This window comes from Watersipora subatra, chromosome 6, assembly GCF_963576615.1.
Source record: "Watersipora subatra chromosome 6, tzWatSuba1.1, whole genome shotgun sequence".
NCBI classification, from domain to species: Eukaryota; Metazoa; Bryozoa; class Gymnolaemata; order Cheilostomatida; family Watersiporidae; genus Watersipora; species Watersipora subatra.
The window spans coordinates 6,589,862-6,612,359 of record NC_088713.1 but is presented as its reverse complement, the minus strand read 5'-3'; the positions used below and the strand labels follow the sequence as shown (position 1 = coordinate 6,612,359).

The window sequence follows — 22,498 nt, the reverse complement described above, 5'->3', positions numbered from 1 at the left end:
TTTAGGGCATAGCGATATTAATTTCACCTGTGTTAGCATTTTTTGAAATCAATTTTTTCGTAAACATCAAGGCATCAGACAGAGTCTAAAAGAACCTATTTTGCCCAATGGAATTCTTACTTATCTCGATTATGTTACTTTTAAAGTTTTAAGGAAAAGCCGAAAAACTTTAGAGTTTGAAAATGGATTTTAGCAAGCAAAAAATTGATTCTGGTGCTGGTACCGAAAAGAATTCTAATCGTTCATCAAAATGTTTTTGTTTTCTGAAAAAAAATTCTAATCAAATCAGAGTCTGAACCAGTTTATGGATGAAGTTGAAGACAGCGAATCATATTCATACTCAAGTGATTTCAATCCAGATTGTAGTTATGATTATTCTGACCATCGATATTCACGTTTTTATTTATTATCGCAGCATTGACAACAATTAGTAGGCGATATTGATGCTGGTAACATATCACTACAGTGGTTAAGAATTAAATATAATAATTTAAATACTGATATGCCTCCAGTTATCAATAATTTCATAAATACAGATATTGACGACGTCCTAGGGCTGGGTAGCCTCATCTTCGAAGAGGAGGTATTTGAGAATGTTGTGAAACCTACCTCATCCTTAAAAAGTCCATGTACATGTATATTTAAATATGATCATTTAGTTATTTTAGTATCATTTTGTAGAATTCATTCCACTTATCATTTTTGATGATCAGTTTATTAATATTCAAACAAACGGTTTTTGAATTATGACTAAAATAGTGAACACAAAGTATTGACAAATATTTCAAAAACCTTTTTCTAAAATAAGTTAATTTATAGTGGTGTAATATAGCCGTTATTAGTATCATGTTGTAGATAATATTTGGTTGATCATTTTTATTATTAGTTCATGAAAATGAAACGAACCCTTTTTTGTTTATGACAAAAAGAGTGATGCAAAGCATCGACAATTTTTTTATAAACATCTTTTCCAAAAAAAGTTAATTTACATTGATGTAATCTAGTCATTATCAATAGCATTTTGTAAGGAATTTTCTACGGATCACTTTTATGCACAGTTTATGAAGGTCAAACAAACAGTTTTTGAGTTATGACCAAACTAGTGAACCCAAAGCATTGACAATTTTTTCGCAAAAAATTTTCTGAAAAAAGTTTATTTATAGTGATGTAATTTATTCAATATTAGTGTTATGTTGTAGATAATTTTCGGCCGATCATTTTATATCTATAGTTCATGAAGATCAAGCCAATGGTGTTTGAGTTATGACCAAATGAGTGAGCACGAAACAACAACTATTTATTTGAAATCTATTCTCCCAGGAGGGAAAACTCTAGAAAATAAACTTGTCCAGCAAGGTGTTAACAGCCAACACAGTTTTGCCTGGATTGTGTTAGACAGCGCTTGTCCATCATCAGCTAGACATGATTTTCTGCACTTCAGTTGCTGCATCGGCGTTTTAAAATGTCTGTCTGCGTTCAGCTTGTGTCAGTAGCACAACTACATGTAGTTGTTTCATTACCTTCCTACGAAATGCCAGCGGATCAAGTTTCAAGGTCAGTAAGGCGACTGTCATCCCTTCTCAGTATAAATCATATAAGTACTCCAGAGTTTCTTCGGATGTCATCATTTGTTCACTATTTTCCTACACTTGAATGTATTTTCAAAAATTTGAGAATACATGAGGTCATGATTTTGAGGTCATGACCTTTTGTTTCTTTTGTCAATAGAGTTTGGGCATTCTATTGACCATAAGATAACCCTGTTTGTAATCCCATAAATAGGATGTGGGATTCTCAATAGATAAATTTAATAGATAGATAAATTTAATAGATAATTCCATAAATAGGAATGTTCAATTCTCTTTGCTGACAAAAGCTGCATGTATGGCAAATAAGCAATCGCTGGCAAATAAGCAAGAACTTCATTCATTGAGGTCGTCCAGTAACTGTATGTCAAGGTGCTCATGCATTTTTTACTCAGCATGTAAACATTTGTATGTAAATTGTGTCATAATGCATTTTGTCTCTTGTTTTTTCTGAAAACACTGCTGTCACCTTTATTACGAATCCATCAATAGTATCAACACTATTATTAGACATCTGCACTTAGTTGCACTTCTAACAGTTATTATTGGTCATGTTGTACAGTAGTCTCTCGCTACTTCGCAGCTCACCTTTCACGGTTTCAGTATTTTGTAGTTTGAAAATAAAGAAAATTAATTACAAAAACTATTAAACAATTTAAATACATGACTATTTATAAAATACATGAGTAGCATAAATTATAAACATGTGACTTCTTCTCAAAACAAACTCAGTTAATCAGTTAACATGTCTAACAATCTGTTAACAATGTTAACAATCTGGACATACAGACCAGATGAAGTCCGAACTATGCAACTTCGTTCAGTACAAAGGTGTCCACAATATGGTACTAATACTGCCTTAGCACCATTGTAATCAATGGTGCTAAGGCAGTATTAATGATTTTTTGCCTCAATGGTTTTCAAGCTAGTCGCTATAAATATTAATCTTTTTCATTTTGCTAAAAAATGATACTCGGTCTGCTTGTAAACTTCTACATGTAGTAGGCAGTATTACTATATAATATAGTATTATTATATAATACTTAGCAGTATTATTACCATCGTAATCAATGGTGCTAATATGTATTGTAAATACTGGAACTGAAGTTGAAATACAAACTGAAAGTCAATCAAGATAACTTTAATTTACTTACTCATTATATAAAAAATAGATAATATAAACAATAAAATAATTATAATAAAATAGATAATATAAAAATAAATGCAATATGTTTTTAGAAAGCAGTTTAAGTGTTCTGGTATAAGAATTTGCCTCATACATATACTTTGAAAATATAATTACTATTTCACAAAGTTTCACTTATCGCGGGGATGTTGGTTTCCATTAAGCGCAAAAGGTAAGAGATTACTGTACTCAGTAATCCAATGCCGGCTCAGCTACTTCACAAAAAAATCCTGTTAGTCAGGATTTATGGATGGAAGTTCTCTCATACCTTTAATTTGTGCCAGAGAAACGCGTTAAGTATATAAATACTGTGAAATAGAAATTTTGTACTACTACGTCAATGGTTTTCAAGCTAGTCGCTATAAATATTAATCCTTTTCATTTTGCTGAAAAGTGATACTCGGTCTGCTTGTAGACTTCTACATCCTCATTACCTATAAATATTCATGTTTTGTTTTCAATCATTTCTAGATATCCTTCCTTACATAGCTGCGGATTGTGATTGGACAAAACTTTATTACGAGGTTGAAGTGTTGCTATTCTGTTTCCAGCTACTTGATTTATTCTGGCGGTTAAAAGCAAAGCCAGTTAGATAAGTATCTGGGTTTAGACTTAGCATTTCTTTCTCACAATCTACCTCTCTCACAATCTACCTTTCTCCCAGATCTATATTTTCCACAATTTCTTCAAATTTTCTTTATCTGGCCATTCCGGTACCTGTCCTTCAACCAGTTTCTCAGCAAAGAAGCATGCATACCCTGTATTCGCTTCATCCAACCTTCGCGTTTTCGCGGAGTCATGCTCTCGCGAAAATTTCATGAGCGAAACTAAACTATCATAACGAACGAGCGAAAACGCGGAATTAAGTAGCTTTGTTCATTGTTAGTCCAAGAAACAAATGGCAGCAAGCAATCAAATTGCATTATCGATCTCATCCACACAATTCTACCTGCGGTTCACAATTACAAACTAGCTCCAAATTGAAAAAAAATTTTTAACCGGTGAATCGCACCTGAGGAATCTAATTATGTTTGTTTCACTGCATTTATTTTCACATCACTTTATTTTCGCACTCATCAAATATGCGAAATTAAGTTGCAGCGAAATTTTACTCTGTATGCTACTCACGAAACTAAATACTAGCGAATTATAAGTGTTCTAGGGTAGAAAAGCAAAGAAACATAATATAAGAAATATAAGCAAAGAAACCTGCGGAGTTGTCTTCTTTGCTTTATCTCTCAATGTTAAAGCAATAAAGTATCCGATGACTCCAGCTGTCGAGTCTATGAAGTAGGGATATAAAGATAAGAAAGTTATACGGCAAATATTAAAACAACGCAGCACCCACGAGTATTGATGAATTATACAATGTCTAATACAATATAGGTCTTATACAATTATACATTTAGTCTAAAAACTATCTATCACTTTTTGACTAAATTGGTCTTTTTCTCAGTTTAAATTTTTTTAAATATCACTTGAATTTCAGTGTTTGTAGTTATCATCTAGAGGCACATCAGCACTCTAATAATAAGGAAGTTTGTGACTTTTTGCCAAACACTCGAATCTTGTTTTTAGCAAATTCGGCTACCAGTTCAGTGAGTGAGTAGTGAATATATCATTGCCACTCTCCGATAGCACTCTTTCTGCTACCCGAATGGCTGCGTGATATTATGGAAAGTTGCTAACTACTGGTTACAAAACACAAAATTAAGAGTCATCTTTTCTTGTACTCCATTGTGAAAAACAAATTTTCTATTTGCAATTATAAAAAGTTTGGTTCCAGTTTTTAACTAATAGTGTGTGAATTTCCTTAATATGTGAAACCCCCTAGACTACATATTTACCGATCAATATTTCTGTGCAACAATGTTGCGCGACAATATTGATAAGAAATTGAAAGATAAACAATATATATTATATTTTGAAATATTGATAAGCAGTTGCCATTGCAACAAGCAATAATAACTGCTGTTATTGTTTATTGGAAGTTATTATTGCTTATTGCAATAACAACTGCATATTGTTATTGCCTTGAACATCTACTATTGAACATAGATTTTTGAATATAAATAGGGCTAACAAAACATTGTAACGAAGGCGATGATGCTACCATTAATTAACATATACTAAGACAACTATTATGAGGAGTTGTCTTCTTTTTGGCAGTATATCAGCATTACCAGCTAAAACAAGATGGGAGAGTCTACCACACAAGCTCTCCAAGTTCTCAGATAAATCATAAATACATGATAAATACCATGAGTGCCTTTTAGAGTAGACTGAAAGCTACTACAATTCGTTTTAAAGTAGGAGTTGTCACTACCTACTTTTCCGATTAAGAGCTGTCACTACAAATGGTCTTCCTCTTGGTGTAGGATTTATTACTATTTTCTTATGAACTTTGGCTTAAGAGCAATCATGGCTGTTTATCCTTTCTAACCCTACCCATGGTCCTTCTATGACTCAAACCACTCAAATTAATAGAAGTAAAATATGTGCTCAGATTTCCCAGAAACAACGCTTGCAGTCTGATATGCCTTGATAGATCAGGATTTTTAACGATCATAAACATAATTAATTCAAATCATGGGGAGGTGGCTACATGGTTTAGTGATAGTGTACTCGGCATCCATGCACTTTAATGTGCGGGTTGGGTTCCATTCCCACAAGGAGCAATCTTTTTTTTGACACCGAGATGAAAGGACGGACACAGCTATTATTATAGTAAGGATTTCGACTAGCTTAAGTTACTCAAATACATTGGGTAAAGAAACTTAGCTAATGTCAACTAAGTTACCAGTCACTGTTTATAAGCTATTTTGTATCTTGAACGAAAGCGAAGCATAAAGTGTAAAATATGTTTTTCAACAATCTGTTTTAGTTATGTCTCGAGCTTTTGAATATTTGAATTATTCATTGGCTGGACACACACACAAATAAGCAAACATCTTTTTTTTAAAGTTGGGATGGTGGTTGTTGCGTATGTTGATTAAAAATTGATTTCCTTGCAAATCCTTTTTTATTACCTATGCAACTCCGGACATTCAGTCGTTCCTTTTAATCACATTGTGGCAAAAAGTATGTAACTTGCATATCGGATATAAAGGGTTGATCTTATAAAAGTTGGAAGTCACATTAATACATATAATATACTGTGTTAATACATACATATTATGTATGTATTTTCAGTAGAACTACAATACTGTTTTGTGTGTAGATCAGTAGATATTATAACAAGTAGGTTTTGTAGCCACAGAGTACTGTGGCCAGTACAGTAGTACTAGTAGTACTACCAGTAGTATACTGTATCAGAGGTACCGACTCCAGTACTCACAAAAAATACTGGTATGTTAATAGTGTGTATATTTAGTGTCCATGAGACCCACATGTTTTTTCTACGCCGGCGAATGTAAATTTATATACAATATATATATATATATATAATAATATATATAATAATATATATAATATATATTTTGTTCTGTAAATTAATGAGCTGTTCTGTGTCTGCTTCGTTACATAATCTGATCTTCGCAATACAAAGGGTGCTGCAGGCCCTCTAGCTGTGTTTAGCTCCTGTAAACACACTCTCTGTCCCCCATCAATAACTCAGTAAAGGGCTGTGTGCACACTATCGCTCAAATCAATGTTTAGCTTTGTGATGTATTACAACTATGAGCTGCTATGACATCATTTTGGGTCCGTGCGGTCATTGCTGCTAGAGATGATGCGATGGGCGTTCAACATGTTGAGCTTTGACACCGATGATTGCAGCTGTTAGCATTCTGATAAGCTGTTTGTCGACCGCATCGGATCTAGTTTCAACAGTTGTAAAAATCAATGTCAATTCATATTCGCAAAAATGGCGAAAAAACTCTGCTAATGATAAATTACATAATCAGATAATTAAAAAATAACAACTGACCTGGATATTACCAACGCAATTTCTAATTGGTTGTTGGTTAGTAGTCACCTACGGCTAATCACTCCTAGTGCGTACACATTATCGTTGGTGATGACCTCAAAACTGCTAATTGATGTGGTCCATCGCACAGCTGAACATTGATTTGAGTGATAGTGTGCGCAGGCCTTTAGGGTTATTTCCCACTCGTAAGATGTTGGATGACGTTTATCAATTGGTTTTTTGCCCACATATTTAAGGCCCAACAACCCATAAACTGATTTATAACGATTCCTATACATTTTTTATTTAGGAGATGATAACTCTTTGTGTGCCAAACAAATCTACTACAGTAACCACGACTAAAAGTCCTCAAAGACACCATTGTTGGCATTGCCGCAAAGATGGGGCAACTCTGGTCTACTAGTAGCAACAACCTACGGCTTTCTATAGAGCGCACACATACCACTCAGCAATATGCAATGATCTAAGTTATGTCTCCCTGAGAAAGCATTGCTTCGTCCTGCCATTTACTGAGTGCTGCAGCATATGAAACTACTTGTTGCCTTGGCAACAAGTAAATTCATATGCTGTAGTAGGGATTCTGTCACAATGGTATTTTTATCGATCTTGGTACTAGAGCTAAGGGTTAACTCGTTCAATCACAGGAATTTCTTCCAGTGCAATTATAATTATACGTTAGATAATGGTGATATCATGCAGCATTAAGGCTGGTACACATGAGCGTCACACTCTTGAACGTTATTTAAACCATAACTGTCACATACAACTTTTATCGTATTTTTTAGGTAAATCAGACTCGCTGATTTCGTTTTTGGTACCCATAATACAGATTGGTCCACTAACTTTCAAAGTCATGGAGGTTTTTTAAAGCGTTTCAATATCCGTCTCGAAAACAACACAATCGGCATTACAAGCTTCGCCTATAAATATGTGACGAAACCTAGCTTTTTCAGGAACGGAAGTTAGGAATGTCTAGTTCGATTTAGAATAATAGAGATGGGTGTCTTAAAACGTATTATTATTTAAATCCAGCCTGTAAAATAATCTCAGTCTTTTATGAAAGGTGAATAAACTATTTAAAATTGCTTGTAGCTTATTACATGATGTTTAAATAGGTTGAACGCCGAGAAAAATGAGCTCAAAAAGTGCTGTTTTATCACAAGCTAGCGTTATTATCGCGCTTTTTTGAGCTCATTTTTAAATATGCAATGTTAAATAGCTTATCTACCTTTCAGAAAAGACAGATAATTTTTAAGTCTGAATTTAGATAATAATGGATTTTAAAACACCCATCTCTATTATTCTAAATCGGTCTAAACATCCCTATGTGCATCCACGACAGTCTGCGCAATGTGCGTCACATTGGTGATGGGGAGTGGTTGTCGCAGATTGATTGGTTTATATTCCCTTCATGGCCGTTCTTGCAGGACTAGCATTTCAACATTTCTGCATTTATAACGAGAACTCTATGCTACAGACTATTTGCCAATGTAAACACAGATAGGTTGGCAAAAGCATGAAAATGTTATCACAGACGATCACTGATTTAGTGTGGAACCACTGTCGACACATGGTATTATTATATTATATAATATATATTACATATATATTATATATTCAAATATATATTACATATATATTTGAATAATATTGACAATGATTAAAGAACTGACAAACTACATATTCACCCATGTCAAATCAATCCTAATCCGTCGTACCTTGATTCTTTCAACTACAGCTTTGTATGTCTATGGTGAAATATAACACTTCAGTCAATTCTGTACTAAAAAAGTACTTGTCAAATGGTGTCACTCGATTATTCATTTTCTGGATTCAGTTTTGATATCACACGGTCCTTAATTATTAGTAGACTCTGATTCAATTCGCACCAGACTTTGCATCATTTTAATTCATTTTGCATGCTTTCCGCTTTTCCAATAACAATCAGAAAAATGTCCAGAGTTTTATTTCCACTTTATTTAAATTTACTAAGGAATCTGCCTTTACCTTTTAGGTAAAAAACCAAGAGAAATACAAAGCCAGCTAACTAGTATTTAATTTAATAGAAAACTAATATTTTGCAAAGTTAGAGAAAAGTTATATTAGCTAGTTTTTAACTTTAAGTAATTGCTTTGAAAGCGGTTTTCTGTAATTTCCTTCTTTTGGATCTTGGGATTTCCTCTTGGGGTTTAAGTCTTTTAAAAGTATAATATGAAAAGTGATACTAACATCTGATCAAAACAATGAGCCATGAGCTAGCATCGTTTATACATTGAAACATATTTCATCTACCAATTAGCAGTAGAAAATATTTAGAGTCAAAAGTGTGTGTTTATTTCTAGCAGTCTGAACCCAACTTATAACCCATACACAGCTCTTATAGTTGTATGTGGTGATGCTGAATTTCATGAGTTCAACCCTCACATGTTACAATCTTTTTTCATACACTGAGTGAGTTCAGACAGACAGACAGACAGACACAGCTCTTATAGTTGTATGTGGCGATGCTGAATTTCATGAGTTCAACCCTCACATGTTACAATCTTTTTTCTCACACTGTAAGAGTGAGTTCAGACAGTACCTTTAACAGTGATGAAATTCAAAATGAATTTCATCTACCAACTAGCAGTAAAAAGTGTTTAGTCACAGGTGTGTGTTTATTTCTAGCAGTCTGAGCACAACTTGTAACTTAGTTAATTACAAGATCCGGCTTATGATCCTATGACCTAACATAAATTTAGATTAAAATTCTTTAATCACTTGTCAGGACAGATGAGCCGCATGCATGCACTCACCCATGCATCACGTCTACCTACGTACACAATCTTAGTCTTTCCTTAGTATATATATCTTTACACTTGACACTGCGCTCGTTGACACTAACAGGTTCGTAAGTTTGTCAAGCGCTAAACACTATAAAGATTTGGGCAGAGACGGAAGGTTCGTTTAGGCAGGAAGCATCAAAAACGTTCATAAAGGTAATGCACCAGTATATTTTCATTTCCTCTCAGTGTCAGCCACCTTAAATGGCTGTATTTGTTCTGGCAGCAGTAATAGATTTTTTTTACTTAGTAAGTCTGAATACCATAATATGGTATTCAATTATAAAGTACCGCTTGCAATGAAGTTATTTTTTGTTTAATAATTTGTCCAGATATATTAAATTGCATTATCTAGGTCAGTCAAAGTTTGCTATTAGTTGGCTTCAATCTATTTTTAGAACGCAAGAGTTTTTAGTTGATGACAATAAATATTTCAATAAATATTAAAAATATCAATATTTTTCATACTTATAACTTCACAAAACCAAATAAGTATTTAGTATTGTGGAGGTCTAAAGTGTGCAAGTTGTACAGTCAGTGATCCTGTTAGCAGGTTAACAGGTTACACGTTAATCGATGTCTATGATCACATAACAACGGGGTTATTCAGATAGCGATATTTGGATAAGAATTTATTGAGATAACTACAGTAAAACCTCTAATTGAATGTCATGGGTCTCTATTTTTTACCCCTTCTCCCATAGCGGTGGTCAAATATACATGGCGTTCAAATAGAGGTGGCGTGCAATTAGAGGTTTTATGGTATATAAGTGAAATTTATCTAGACAATTCGTTTATAACAAAATTTTGTTCAGATTGTTTATTCAGATAGCTATTATTATTTGGATAACTTTTTATTCAGATAACTTTATATAACCAGATTTATATTCCAATTAAAGGTTATTCACATAACTACGCGATGGCAAATAGCTTATCCTGTTAACGACTATTTGACTTAAGCTAGCCCAAATAACCAGTCTAACTCAATACTATTTAGAGAAGATGACAGAGCTGTTCGTTGTCCTGAGTTCTTCCTGCAGTTCATGAACTTGAGCTAAATGAACTAAAGAAGTACTAATAGCAGATCTTTTTCCAGAAGTTCATTTTATGAATATGTTACAGAAGCAAAGTAGCCATAGAAACTGACAGCGTAAACAAAATCTTCAAAACTTTAAGTATTTTTCCATACTTGATAAAAGTGTGGTTAAATTTGGTCAATTCATTTATTTGTCAAAAGAATTCTTTTATATCTCTTAATATAAATTTTGATAAAAAATATTCGCAAGCTTTTTACATGAGTAAAAAGGTTAATGTTTTTCTTGAATCGTATAAAAACAGTGTTGCAAATTTTAAATAAAAATTTTTGTCATTTTTAGTTTTTGTTCAAAGACTGATATTTTTTATTAAACCAAAACTCAAAACCAAGGATCATTTTCAAACTCAATACTTATCTTATATAAGCGTTACATAACTTCTTGTTAAAATGTATTGCTATAATCTTAGTGAATTCTGTTAAAGTATTTAAAATTCTAGAAAATATACAAACAGATAGATAGACAAGCGGGCATTTTAACTAGACAAGTTTGTGTCTTTATTTTCAATGTGGCAGTTACAGGTTTCAACTCATTCAAGCTTACGTGTTATAAACAAGTTGCAGACAACTCCTTACAATTGTTTTGGAAAGTAATATTGATAGCCGCTTTAACAATGATCCACCTAATATCTATTCCCTTGACAGAGAAAGGTATTTTAAGTGTTATATGTCAAACTATTCATCTGATTTTATTGATTATCTGCTCCAGTTTTTAAAATCTCAATGTCACACATAGCCCAATACAGTAACATGTGCATTAAGACAACAGCTACTGTAATTCTTCTACTACTATAATCTGAACATCACACATAACCCAATACAGTATCATGTACCTCAACTAACACTAAAACTACTGTAATTCTTCTACTATTAGCATCTGAATGTCACACATAACCCAGCCTCATAAAGTTTCCAAAAGTGCCATTATTAGTAGAGTTGGTCTCATTTCTTACATTTGAATATTTTGAGTCTCTGATCTACAGCTTTTCAAAACTCTATGACTAGTTAGAAAAGAGATAGACACAAACTCCATATTTATTGTAATAGATGTTAGCTCAAACAATACCTCTATGAGAGCTGGCTGATTATTATCAATACTCATTGCTGACAGAAGTGTTAGTTCTACTAATTTAGAGAACGTCATAGAGTTTGGTGAATTCTGTGTTAAGATTGACCTCTGACCTCTGACCTCATTTTCATTTCATCTTAACAAAATGTATTACCCTAAATTCTTGGCAGAATATGAATTTAAGAAATATTTGGATAATTTAATTCAGAAGCAGGTGATTCAAGTAAATGTTTGGGCAACAAATTGCTATTCACTGTAATGACCATTTGAGTAAGCCATTTTTGATGAATGTAGTAATGGCATGCTTATGTCATGTGGTGGCAGTGCTTGGTAGTGTTCTACACTAGTTTTCTATAAGCTACCTTGGGTAGAACTAACACCTTGATAGGGCTTCTTCTGGAACTGTCGGATTAATCTAAAGGGATGCATTGTGCAACGCGCCCAGTCTGACAGAGCCAGGTAGCCATTTTATTTGCTCCCCAATGTGGAAGGATAGAGGTGGATCTTTAACATGCCCACGTTTTCAGTGGGGTGCACAGGGCTTCCAAGTTGTGGTCTAGAGGTTGAATTTAGGGTTGAAAGCTTGCTGAGAGCTTTTTGTCAGATCAGCATTAAGCAGGGCTCAAACCACCAACCCCATGATTAACAGTCGAAGACAGTACCACTAGGCCACCCTGACACCCTACCCTTATCAAAGTATTGGCACATAAATCTGTTAAGTGTCTACCGTATTTTCGGACTATTAGCTGCTTTTTTCTGATGTTTTGAGCCATGCGGCTTATATAAGGGTGCAGCTATTCTGTGGATTTTTCTTTCACCGCTAGGGTGCATCAACCAGAATCTTCGGTTAGTGCGCCTCTAGTGGTGAAAGAAAAATGAAACAATTCCTAACAGTACTGTTCCGTTAGGCACTGGGTTGAAAAGCGTCAGTTAATATGGAACAGAGCCTACCGTTTTAACTAGCAAAGTTGCTGCCATGTTAAAAATCACCGTACTGAGTTCTGCGGCCTATACAAAGGTGCGGCCTATGTATTGTTTTATTATCATTTTTTTAAATAAAGCAGAGGCGGCTTATATAAAGGTGCGGTTAATAGTCCGAAAAGTACGGTAATTGGTGGAGAGTTGTCTCTAGCCAAATGTGCGGTTAATAAGATGAACAACGTTGAACTAAATTTATATATATACTAGCTGTGCCACCCGGCGTTGCCCATGTAATAGAAGAGTATTTGGGCAGAAAATTGATTTGTATTTAACATATTACAACATTTGCCATTCTAACTTTCAAACTACATATCATGAGAAAAGTTTTTTGTCTTATAAACAATGAGAAGTAGTGAGAGTTTTGCTATTAGGCAGTTTAATAATGTGAGCGAACAGCTTCTCGTGACGTTATGCTATGACCCGCGTCATGGTAAAGCAGTTAGGTATTGCTCTGATTTAATGCCTTATATTGGCAGGTTAGCAATTCGACTTCCATAGTCCAGTAAGCTAGGCGTAAGACTAGTGAACGGCTTGGTCCGAGATCGAATCCTCTTCGGCATGGAATATTGGTTTCAAGATATTAGGATCTATAGCCGGATTTCCGACACACGGATACACAGACTTTGAGAAATATAAAAAAAAAATTGTTTCCTCACCCCGGATACCCCGTATGGGTGGTAAATTCTGCTCTAACTCGGGTCTCCTACCAGAGACCTGGGAGTTTGAGCACTCGTCTCAAGATCTTAGCTGTTCCCAATAGCGCACTTTTCTGCAACTCACCTGAGTTGATTGTTGTTGGTATTTGGGCAAGCCACATTTTATGCGCCGGTGTTATTGCGCCCAGTGCCCCAATGACTACTGGGATTACGGTTGTTCTTACATTCCAGCATTTTTCAATTTCTTCTCCAAGAGGGAGATATTTTTCTACCTTTTCTTTTTCTTTGCTGGCTATATTGTAGTCATTGGGTACTGCTATATCTATTATAGTAGCCCTCTTGTTCTCCTTGTCTACCACCACTATATCTGGTTGGTTTGCTAGGACATGCTTGTCAGTTTGGATGTAGAAGTCCCAGAGGATCTTAGCGCGGTCATTTTCATTGACCTTACCAGGAGCTTCCCACCAGTGTTGTGGTTTATTAAGACCATACTCATCACAAAGACTTCTATACACAATACCTGCGACATGATTATGCCGCTCAGTGTATGCGTTCCCTGCTAGCTGTCTGCATCCACTGATGATGTGTTGGATGGTCTCAGGTGCATCTTTGCACAGTCTGCATCTAGGATCGTCTCTAGTGTGATAGATCTTCGTTTGGAGTTGCCTTGTTGGGAGCACTTGCTCCTGGGCTGCCATGATCCTATATATATATATATATATATATATATATATATATATATATATATATATATATATGGTGTCTCCGCAAATTATTGCCTTTGGTTTATTTTGACTACCTGCTCATAAACAAAGACAAAACTTCCAGAAAATTTTTGAATTGACTAGGGCATTCCATATCTATGGCGTAATCATGCATGAAAAATGCTCAACGAGTCAATCCCTATGTTTCTATGACTCGGATGATTCACGAATTTGAGCCAATCCGCATCATGGAAACGTCATAAATCCGCAAGCTAAGTGAGTTTTGCCAAGTTGGCAAACTTTTATCGATTCCATCATGCTTGCAAATGATGCACATTGAAATATCAGACACGCCTTCTAAACATTTTCAAGACTCAGTAATTTTCATTTGAGCACTTCCAATGAGCTAATGTTCCAAATGGATACCAAGCGTGACAGGACACCTACGTGACTTATGGGGTCATTCATTACCTTAATACTTGACCATCAATTAAGCCAGGTTCACACTATATCGCAGTATTTCGGGTTGATGCCACAATACTTCGGTGATCGTCGAGGATAACCATGTTCACACTATCCGCTTTTGCATCAGGAAATTCTCCGTGGCGTGGTGTTTTCATTTATCTTTTTAAATTTTCGCGAAGAAACTTCTTTGTTTTCGTGCGCTGGAATCAAAAACTAGTCCCGCAGCGACTATCATAAGCGGATATGAATAAATCACTCTATCCGCGACCGCGAATTACCATCGCCGAAATGGGTCACATTTGAAAGGAGGTTGTCAATGCTCGGCGAAATATTGGAAAAGTTTGACAGCTGCAAACTTTCCCGACGTGTTCGCGATGGTTTATCGATGCCATCAATTCACGTTCACATAATCGACGATGAATGCCAAAAGAGAAACGCTGAAAAACGGTGATATAGTGTGAACCGGCCTTTAAAGTAATAGACTAAGGTCAATGACAAACGACGCAGTATAGTCTTGTTACAATGTTCATTGAAACACTTACCACCATAACTCAACATACGCACAACTCCAAGTGCATGTCATGGAAACATAGTGATACAATGGTCATGTACAGCGCATAATCAAATAAACTATGAGGTAATCACAACAAACCATGCTATTTGTCTATATATGTACAACACAAAGTGCTAACCACACACAATAAAATGATGTAGTATTAATTGTAGTATTAATAAAACTACGCATGTACTGGGCACATACCGGCAAGTCTACAAGTTGTGACAACTCCGCCATCTTTGAAGAAAAGTTGATCTCTAAAAACTTGCTCAAATTTCAGGCTCACGAAACTAGCTAGGAAACTACTTATACCGGTGGTGAGGTGTGATTGTGTCATACAGATCTTGGTTTTGGCTTCTTCGTTTTAGTCGTAGATATAGTAAACCAGAAGTTTATTATATCTATGGTTTTAGTCTTCCGTTAATTTTGGTGAATTAATTAAAATAAATTTCCAAAATTTTGCTATTGGATGTTGACAATTACTTTGTAGTTAGTCAAAACGAATTTTTGTTTAAATACTATTTCGTATTTCAAAAACTTCAGATGTAGAATTATTATAAATTGACCTTTGCAAATAAATACTTTTGGTCGGGCTACGATCTTTTTACAATAAAAGTTTCTTAGAAGTTCTTCCCGTTCTTCCCAATGTCAAATGTTGATGGACACGGATAAAAATGATTTATCTGGATAAACCATTTTTAAATGATTATCTGGATAAAAATATCTGGATAAAAATATCAAGATAGGTTTGGCTCATAAAAATACTCAAAAATTCTGGCATTATTAATACATAATTTTTGTCAACCTTCATAGTCTGAACTTTTAGCTATAAATATATGGTATACATGTACAAAGTTTTATTGTACACTAGTACTCTGGTAGTCTAGTATACCCCAAGTAATCTTCCGGCATGTAAATAAAGCACAGGTAATAAGTATGTGCATAGTTACTTTTGGTCACCAGAGGGTAGTTGATTGATGCAGGTGTTAAATTAGTAACCTACCAAGATTTAGGTCGTGAGTTCAAATCCTGCTAATGGTTACTTTTTTCATCTTTTATCTGGAGAGTGTGACACAGTGAACACACATGCTATTAATATATAGACTATAATAAGAGTCGTGTCCACCTCTCTGAAGCTATGGCTGGATGTTGGAAAAAAGATTGCATCGAACAAGATTTTAACCTCCAGCATCTGCATCAGAGTGTCAGTCTAACAGGCTGAATGTCATGAGATTAAGATCTGTTAAAAGGGGTCACATATTCTAACTTCTAACCTCGGCTTCGGCTTATTATAGTAGAGAATGTGTATATTTCTTGCTTCTAGGTAGCCTCATCTTACACGCTACAGTTCTTTTTCTTGCAGGTAGCTGTTCTATGAATGGTTTTTCACATCCATCACAACACAAAGATGGAAAGATATGATGTCATAATTGTTGGAGGAGGTATCAGTGGTCTGTATTCTGCTTGGCGACTTTCCAAATTAACTGAACTGAAAATAGCTGTGCTAGAGGCTAGCCCACGGTTTGGTGGAAGATTTCGGACTTGCGTCATGCCTGGGAACTTTCCTGCAGATCTTGGAGCCATGAGGTAAAAACACAGTAACACATTCTACTAGTTTGTGTTAAAAGAAACAGCTTGATTGTTCATAAGGTAAAAGACATAATTGTTTGATTTGCTACTAGGTTTTTGCCAAAGGAACACCATGTTTTGGCCCGACTTATAAAAGATCTTGAACTGCCGGTGGAGCCCATGTTTGCGGCAGAAGATTTGGCCAAAAACGCATGCAAGGACAACTTCAGAAACAAGCGTTTAAATGGGATCGAAGACCTCATTGACCTCTACTCCATCAGTGATGAAGACCTCAAGTATTTTCCCCCGGCAGATCAAGATATATCCTTGGAGACACCTCCTAATGGTAATGTATGTGAGGCAGAAGTTTCTGAGACTGGCCAACTCGCTAAAGATATGGTACAGACGCAGTACCTTTCTCTAGCTCGCAATGTAGAAGTGATGCATAGAGGCAATGTGTATTATTCGACTTCACAAACGATCGCTTTTCTGCAACTTTATCGTTTGGGTAACAAGGGTGATCGGAATGAAAACTTTTGTTGCGTTTCTGATGGTATGGAGAAGCTTACAGATGCTCTCGTAGCTGAATTAAGCAAGTCATCAAATGTTACTCTTGCTACTAACTACTTTGTGAGCAGGATAAAAGAGGATAACTCTGACTTTACCGTGTATAGGGACCAACCATCAAACTCTACTGGCATGACAGCTAAGAAAGTGATTTTAGCTTGTTCTTTGCGTGGCCTTGAACTTATGTCATGGGATAGTCCGCAAAACAGAACAACGCAGCTGCAAGCTTTGCTCGGAAAAGTATTTCGCGTTCCGGCTTTTAAAGTTTTCCTAAGCTACAATACTCCTTGGTGGGAGCAGGAAGGGCTGTTCGCCAGTTCGGTCCTTACGGATCGAACAATCACTTCCGTTATCGCTTTTGGAAGAAAAGGAAAAAAAGAGAAGTACGCTACATTGCTTGCTACATTTACCCTGCGTCACACAGATGTGTTTGAAGGATTAAACCAACCAGGTTATGCCAAGTTCACCAATACTTGTGGAAATGTACCTGCAGAGCTAGTTCCAAGTCAGCTACTAGTGGACTATGTTCAGTCACAGTTGGCCATTGTCTTTGGTGAGTAGAGGAAGGTAAAACGCTAGTTATATCTATATATATTTCTCAAAGTTGGTATGTTTGTCGTTCCAGCTATAGCTATTAAAATCTTGGAATTAACATTCCTCTTTCTGATGGATTTGAAATCACTTCCTTATCCAGGCGCTCTACCACTGAGCTACAACGTCATATTGATCAATAATGTGATCATTTTTCGTATACCGTATGCAAATGCTAATTATTTTAGCACTGCGCCCATGCATTATGATGCCCCTGTTATGAAATATTTTAAGACCTAATTATACTCAACACGATGCTTTTTCGTCTTTTTTCGTTAGGGCAAATTTGTTCCGCTTCACGGTAATAATTTATCTCGAACCTTAAACTTGGCGATCTGTGTAGCGATCATATGATGTACGTTATTAAAATATATACGTCGCTGAACTCGCCATGGTGAGTTATCCATATATCGTTATATATCCATATACATGTATATCTGGTATCCGTTAAAATAAAAATATAATAAAATAGTAAAATAAAACTTTTGTTAAAAGTTTGAAGTTACTAAAATCCATGCTAAAACTTTCTTCAAGTTTGTGTTTAGTAATCTAAATTCATTTAAGTTAGATTCAGTGTTTATGTTACACGTTTGTCTCGAAGGTAAGAACTCTGCGCATAGTACATTGCGATGTTATACCGTACTATTTTGCATATCATAACCACAAAGTGCACTAAAGTCATTGTAGGTACCTATAGTTACTAAGGTTAACATAGTATTTTGGTACTATTTTTAATGATGAATTTTACCAGGAGGGGATTGCATTAGATAATGACAATGGGTTTCTATACCACTCTGTGTACGTCTATTATAGCCTATGATATTTTCGCATGCCAACACTGAAACAAATTGAAATCATTATTATATACCAAATAATTTTCATTGTAATCATAGCGAAATAGACTATATTTAGCCATTACTTGCTAATGGTTGTACATTTAAATGCCTTTACATTTCAATTTTTCCTTCTAATTTATTTTAGCGAAACACTTCTTTCAAGTTAAGAACTTTTAAACTTAAAGCTGTTTAAAAACCTTTACAGTTGTTTTATTTATTTTTAGTTTAGTTGTCCTGCCCCAAACCTTTTTCTCATGATAGGAAGTTTTAAAGTTACAGTTGTTTGACAAAGTTTGAAAACCTTTACAGTTGTTTTTATTTTCTCCTAATTTATTTCAACTACAGAAAACACTTCTCTCATGATATGTAGTTTGAAAGTTAGAACGGCAAATGTTGTTATATATTAAATACAAATCAATTTTTGTACAAAGACTTTTTTATTACTCGGGCAACGCCGGGTAGTACAGCTAGTACCTTCTATAATGTAAATTTCAGATAACGTAAAGAGTTTATGTGAAGTTTTTGCTTCGTGTCAAGTCGGGTGAGGTATCAAATTCAATTTGAATATTAAATTATTTCGCCACACTTGCGAGAAAAAAAACGGCATGCATTATCCGTTATTTCTATTATATATCCAACTTCCAAGAAATTTTAATTCGCCGTGATAGATCGTCAGATGTGTTGACAAAACAAAGGATTGGTAGCTGCGCAATCGTTCAGAAATACTTAAAGGTTGACTTGCAACAAAATTCACATTACAGTTATTTGGTATCAAAAGATTCACCATGTTTTACTCTGTTGTGTTGTAAGTGCCAAATATGTGGAAATGTGATTACAAGCTCTTGAAAACTCAAAAACGAAAAGCCGTCGTAGATTGGAATCTCTTTATTTTGATGACGCAACCACGAAATTTGGTTATCGTCTTGTCACGTATGTTCTCACGTGAATTGAAAGGCCGATACAAAGCTCAATATAAAACTTATCGTAGCACTAGTATATGACAAACACTTCGGGTTTTACCGAAGAACCAGTATCAAATATAGATGCCCGCTACTTTACAGTTTTGTTTCGGCCTGGTCTAATTGGCAAGTCGTATTCTGATCATGTGACCCAATACTTCGTAAATAATTTCTGCAGCACTTTTCGATTATCACAAGTGACCAACAGGTTCGTCATGATTATCAGACAATGATATGTACTCCTTCAAACTAAGGCTAAAAAATTAAACGAATTTTTACGGTAAGTTATAAGATATCACTGCTAAAAGTGACAGCATTACGATGACAATAAAATAGATGCGTAAGAACAATAGACATAGTTTTATTGAATGCGTGAAGTATATTTGTGAAAATATTTCGACGATTAAGGTTGCGAGAAAGTGTAAACAGAAACCATCTCTCACAGCTACATCACATTTGAGCCGTTTTGGAAAGGGAATCCAAACTATGGCGGTCTCGTGTAGCTGCGATTTTCTGTTCGTTTTTGAGCGTTTTAGAGCCTGTAATCACCTTTCCACATATTTTGCACCTGCAACACAACAGAGTAAGACATGGTGAATCTTTTCATATCAAGTAACGGTAATGTGAATTTTGTTGCAAGTCAACCTTTAAAGGCGATTGGTTGGTGCAGGTGTTACAGCGTCAATCCACCAATCTGAATGTCACAAGTTGGAGTATCGTCGAAAGCTTTCTTTTATTCTAACCTTGATTCCTGGTTACAGATAGACGACAAACCGTTAGTAGGCCTACTGCTTTTTTTACAGTAAAAATAGTTTATTGTTTTGCTTTATTGTAGTTTTATAAAATATTTATTATTATTTTTGCTTTGCAGAATAGACTTTGCTATATAGAAACAATAAGCAAGTCGTTGTAAATAAATGTCGAAGATGTGCGCTCCCCATCAACTTATTGTAAAATTATCGTAATAATCGTCTATAAAAATGAGATTGATTAGAATAAAGAGAAAAGTTGTTGATGAAAACCAATAATCAATAATCAATAATGCTGCAATTACGGTACAGCCTACAAATTAAAAAAATTAAATCAAATTTTTTCGTTTTGTATGGGCAAGGACGTGAGTCTGGAAAGATCTTGGAACAGACTAAACAATTTACATGTATTTTACTGTTGGTATAACATAAATTCGAGCGCCTAATGTATTCGACAGCCCAAAGTATATCGATAAGGAATTTGTGGTCTATTGGTACCACGGTGTTACTCACATACATGACATGTAGCAAGATGTCACGTATGTGATTAACATACATGACATCTTGAAACATACATTGAGAGATTTTCATTTCTACTTGAGGCATTTTCACATTTTACAAGATGCCTTTCGCTGGAGAATTCACAGATAGCTTGCTACCAAGTTTCTGTTGCATACCAGTTCAGATTCACAAACTATTGATATGTTCAAGGATATTGTATGAGAGATCTAAGTTAATGTTTACGTTGAAGGAATGGCACAAGTACCAGCACCTGTATGCGCTGTCGCGGGTGACTGGAGCTCAGGTCTCATCGACTGCGCGCACACCAGAACTAAAGTCGGTGTAGACACTTACAAGCTTCAGTGGGAGGCACTCCAGCCATTTCGTGACACCCCACTTTTTATAGCCGGAGATGTTTTTCCTGTTTGCACCAAGACTGCGATGTACAGCGGGTGGTCGGAGGCTGCCCTCCTTAGTTCTGAAAGAATCCTTACCAGCCATTTTGAACTGACTCCTTATGTGCCTTCCATTTTGTCTCTAACCCCATAACCCTGCATCTATTACACCATCTTGTATTTTGTTATCTTTGTAGCATTATATTATTTTTGTATTTTGTTACAAAAATAATGATTGCCAATGTCCTCACAGGTCACGGCATTTGGAGAGATTCTGTCAGTTTTTGTATTTTACTACTCATTACATTATGGTACATTATACACATTATAATACATTATATACATTGTAATACATTACCATGTATTTAAAAGAAATAAAAATAAATAAATAACTAAATAATGAAATAAAAACTGTTTATATAAAACTAATTCACTTTAATGGATTATCTATGTAAACCTTAAAGTTTGTGTGTGATTCTGTGTGTCAGGCAATAGCTATTAAAATTTGGGAATGAAATATCCATTTCATGTTAGATTTGATATCAGAACCTCCTGTTGGCCAGGCAAATATCTTACCAATTAAGCTCTGCGAGATGCATTGAGTTCTGAGGCGATATATGTCGCTATGTGGATGAAAATACAGATAACGCTCTGTGTTCGGCCCAACGTCATCTTATGCTTGCTCTTACAGTTGTTATTAGTAAGTACCTAAAGTACTAGCTCACTCACATTAGTCATTGGCAATGTGCCAGCCTAATGACAAGTGACAGGCAACTACATTACCTGCCACTGTTCATAAGCTGTTTATTAATACCTGTGCAACTCCAGACATTTGGCTATAAAATTTGTAGAACAGACACTACATTCACTCTTTTCTTCATTTGAGGAGCATAATTTTTTTACTCTATTACCATCAATCGATATACAATATTTCTCATCGAAGCTATCGTTTAATTTCCCAAACTTAAGAACACGGTATACTAGAGTTGAGTCTCATCACAGGCTATATTTTTCTTTAAATAGTAAAGATATCTAGTACCACCTAACTAACAAATATCGTTAAGTATTAGTTTTTTTCCTTTTTAAATATAAACGAATCGATAAATATATTACTAATTCTTCTGTAACAAAGTTTTTTTCTTCACATTTTTAGTATTTTCAGTTTAAAAAATTTAAAGTAAAAATTCTGCCTTTCAAAATAATTTTATTTTAAATTTGTATTTTTAATGCAAAATATATGCTACACTGATTAACCCTACTTTCTGCGTTTCAGCAAGATGATTTA

General features: G+C 35.0%; 1 protein-coding gene across 2 annotated transcripts; it reads left to right on the top strand.

Moving 5' to 3' along the window:
* The first annotated feature begins 9,552 nt into the window (after nucleotides 1-9,552).
* Nucleotides 9,553-21,579, top strand: LOC137398620 (achacin-like). 2 transcript variants are annotated; one of them, XM_068084786.1, is made up of 4 exons: nucleotides 9,553-9,678; nucleotides 16,410-16,633; nucleotides 16,729-17,735; nucleotides 21,069-21,579. In XM_068084786.1, the coding sequence occupies exons 2-4, from the start codon at nucleotides 16,425-16,427 to the stop codon at nucleotides 21,365-21,367; spliced, it is 1,515 nt and encodes a 504-aa protein (XP_067940887.1). In that variant the 5' UTR covers nucleotides 9,553-9,678; nucleotides 16,410-16,424; the 3' UTR covers nucleotides 21,368-21,579. The 2 variants fall into 2 exon arrangements, with proteins under 2 accessions (XP_067940887.1, XP_067940888.1); XM_068084787.1 differs by having other exon boundaries at nucleotides 9,647-9,678; nucleotides 16,414-16,633.
* Nucleotides 21,580-22,498: the final 919 nt, after the last annotated feature.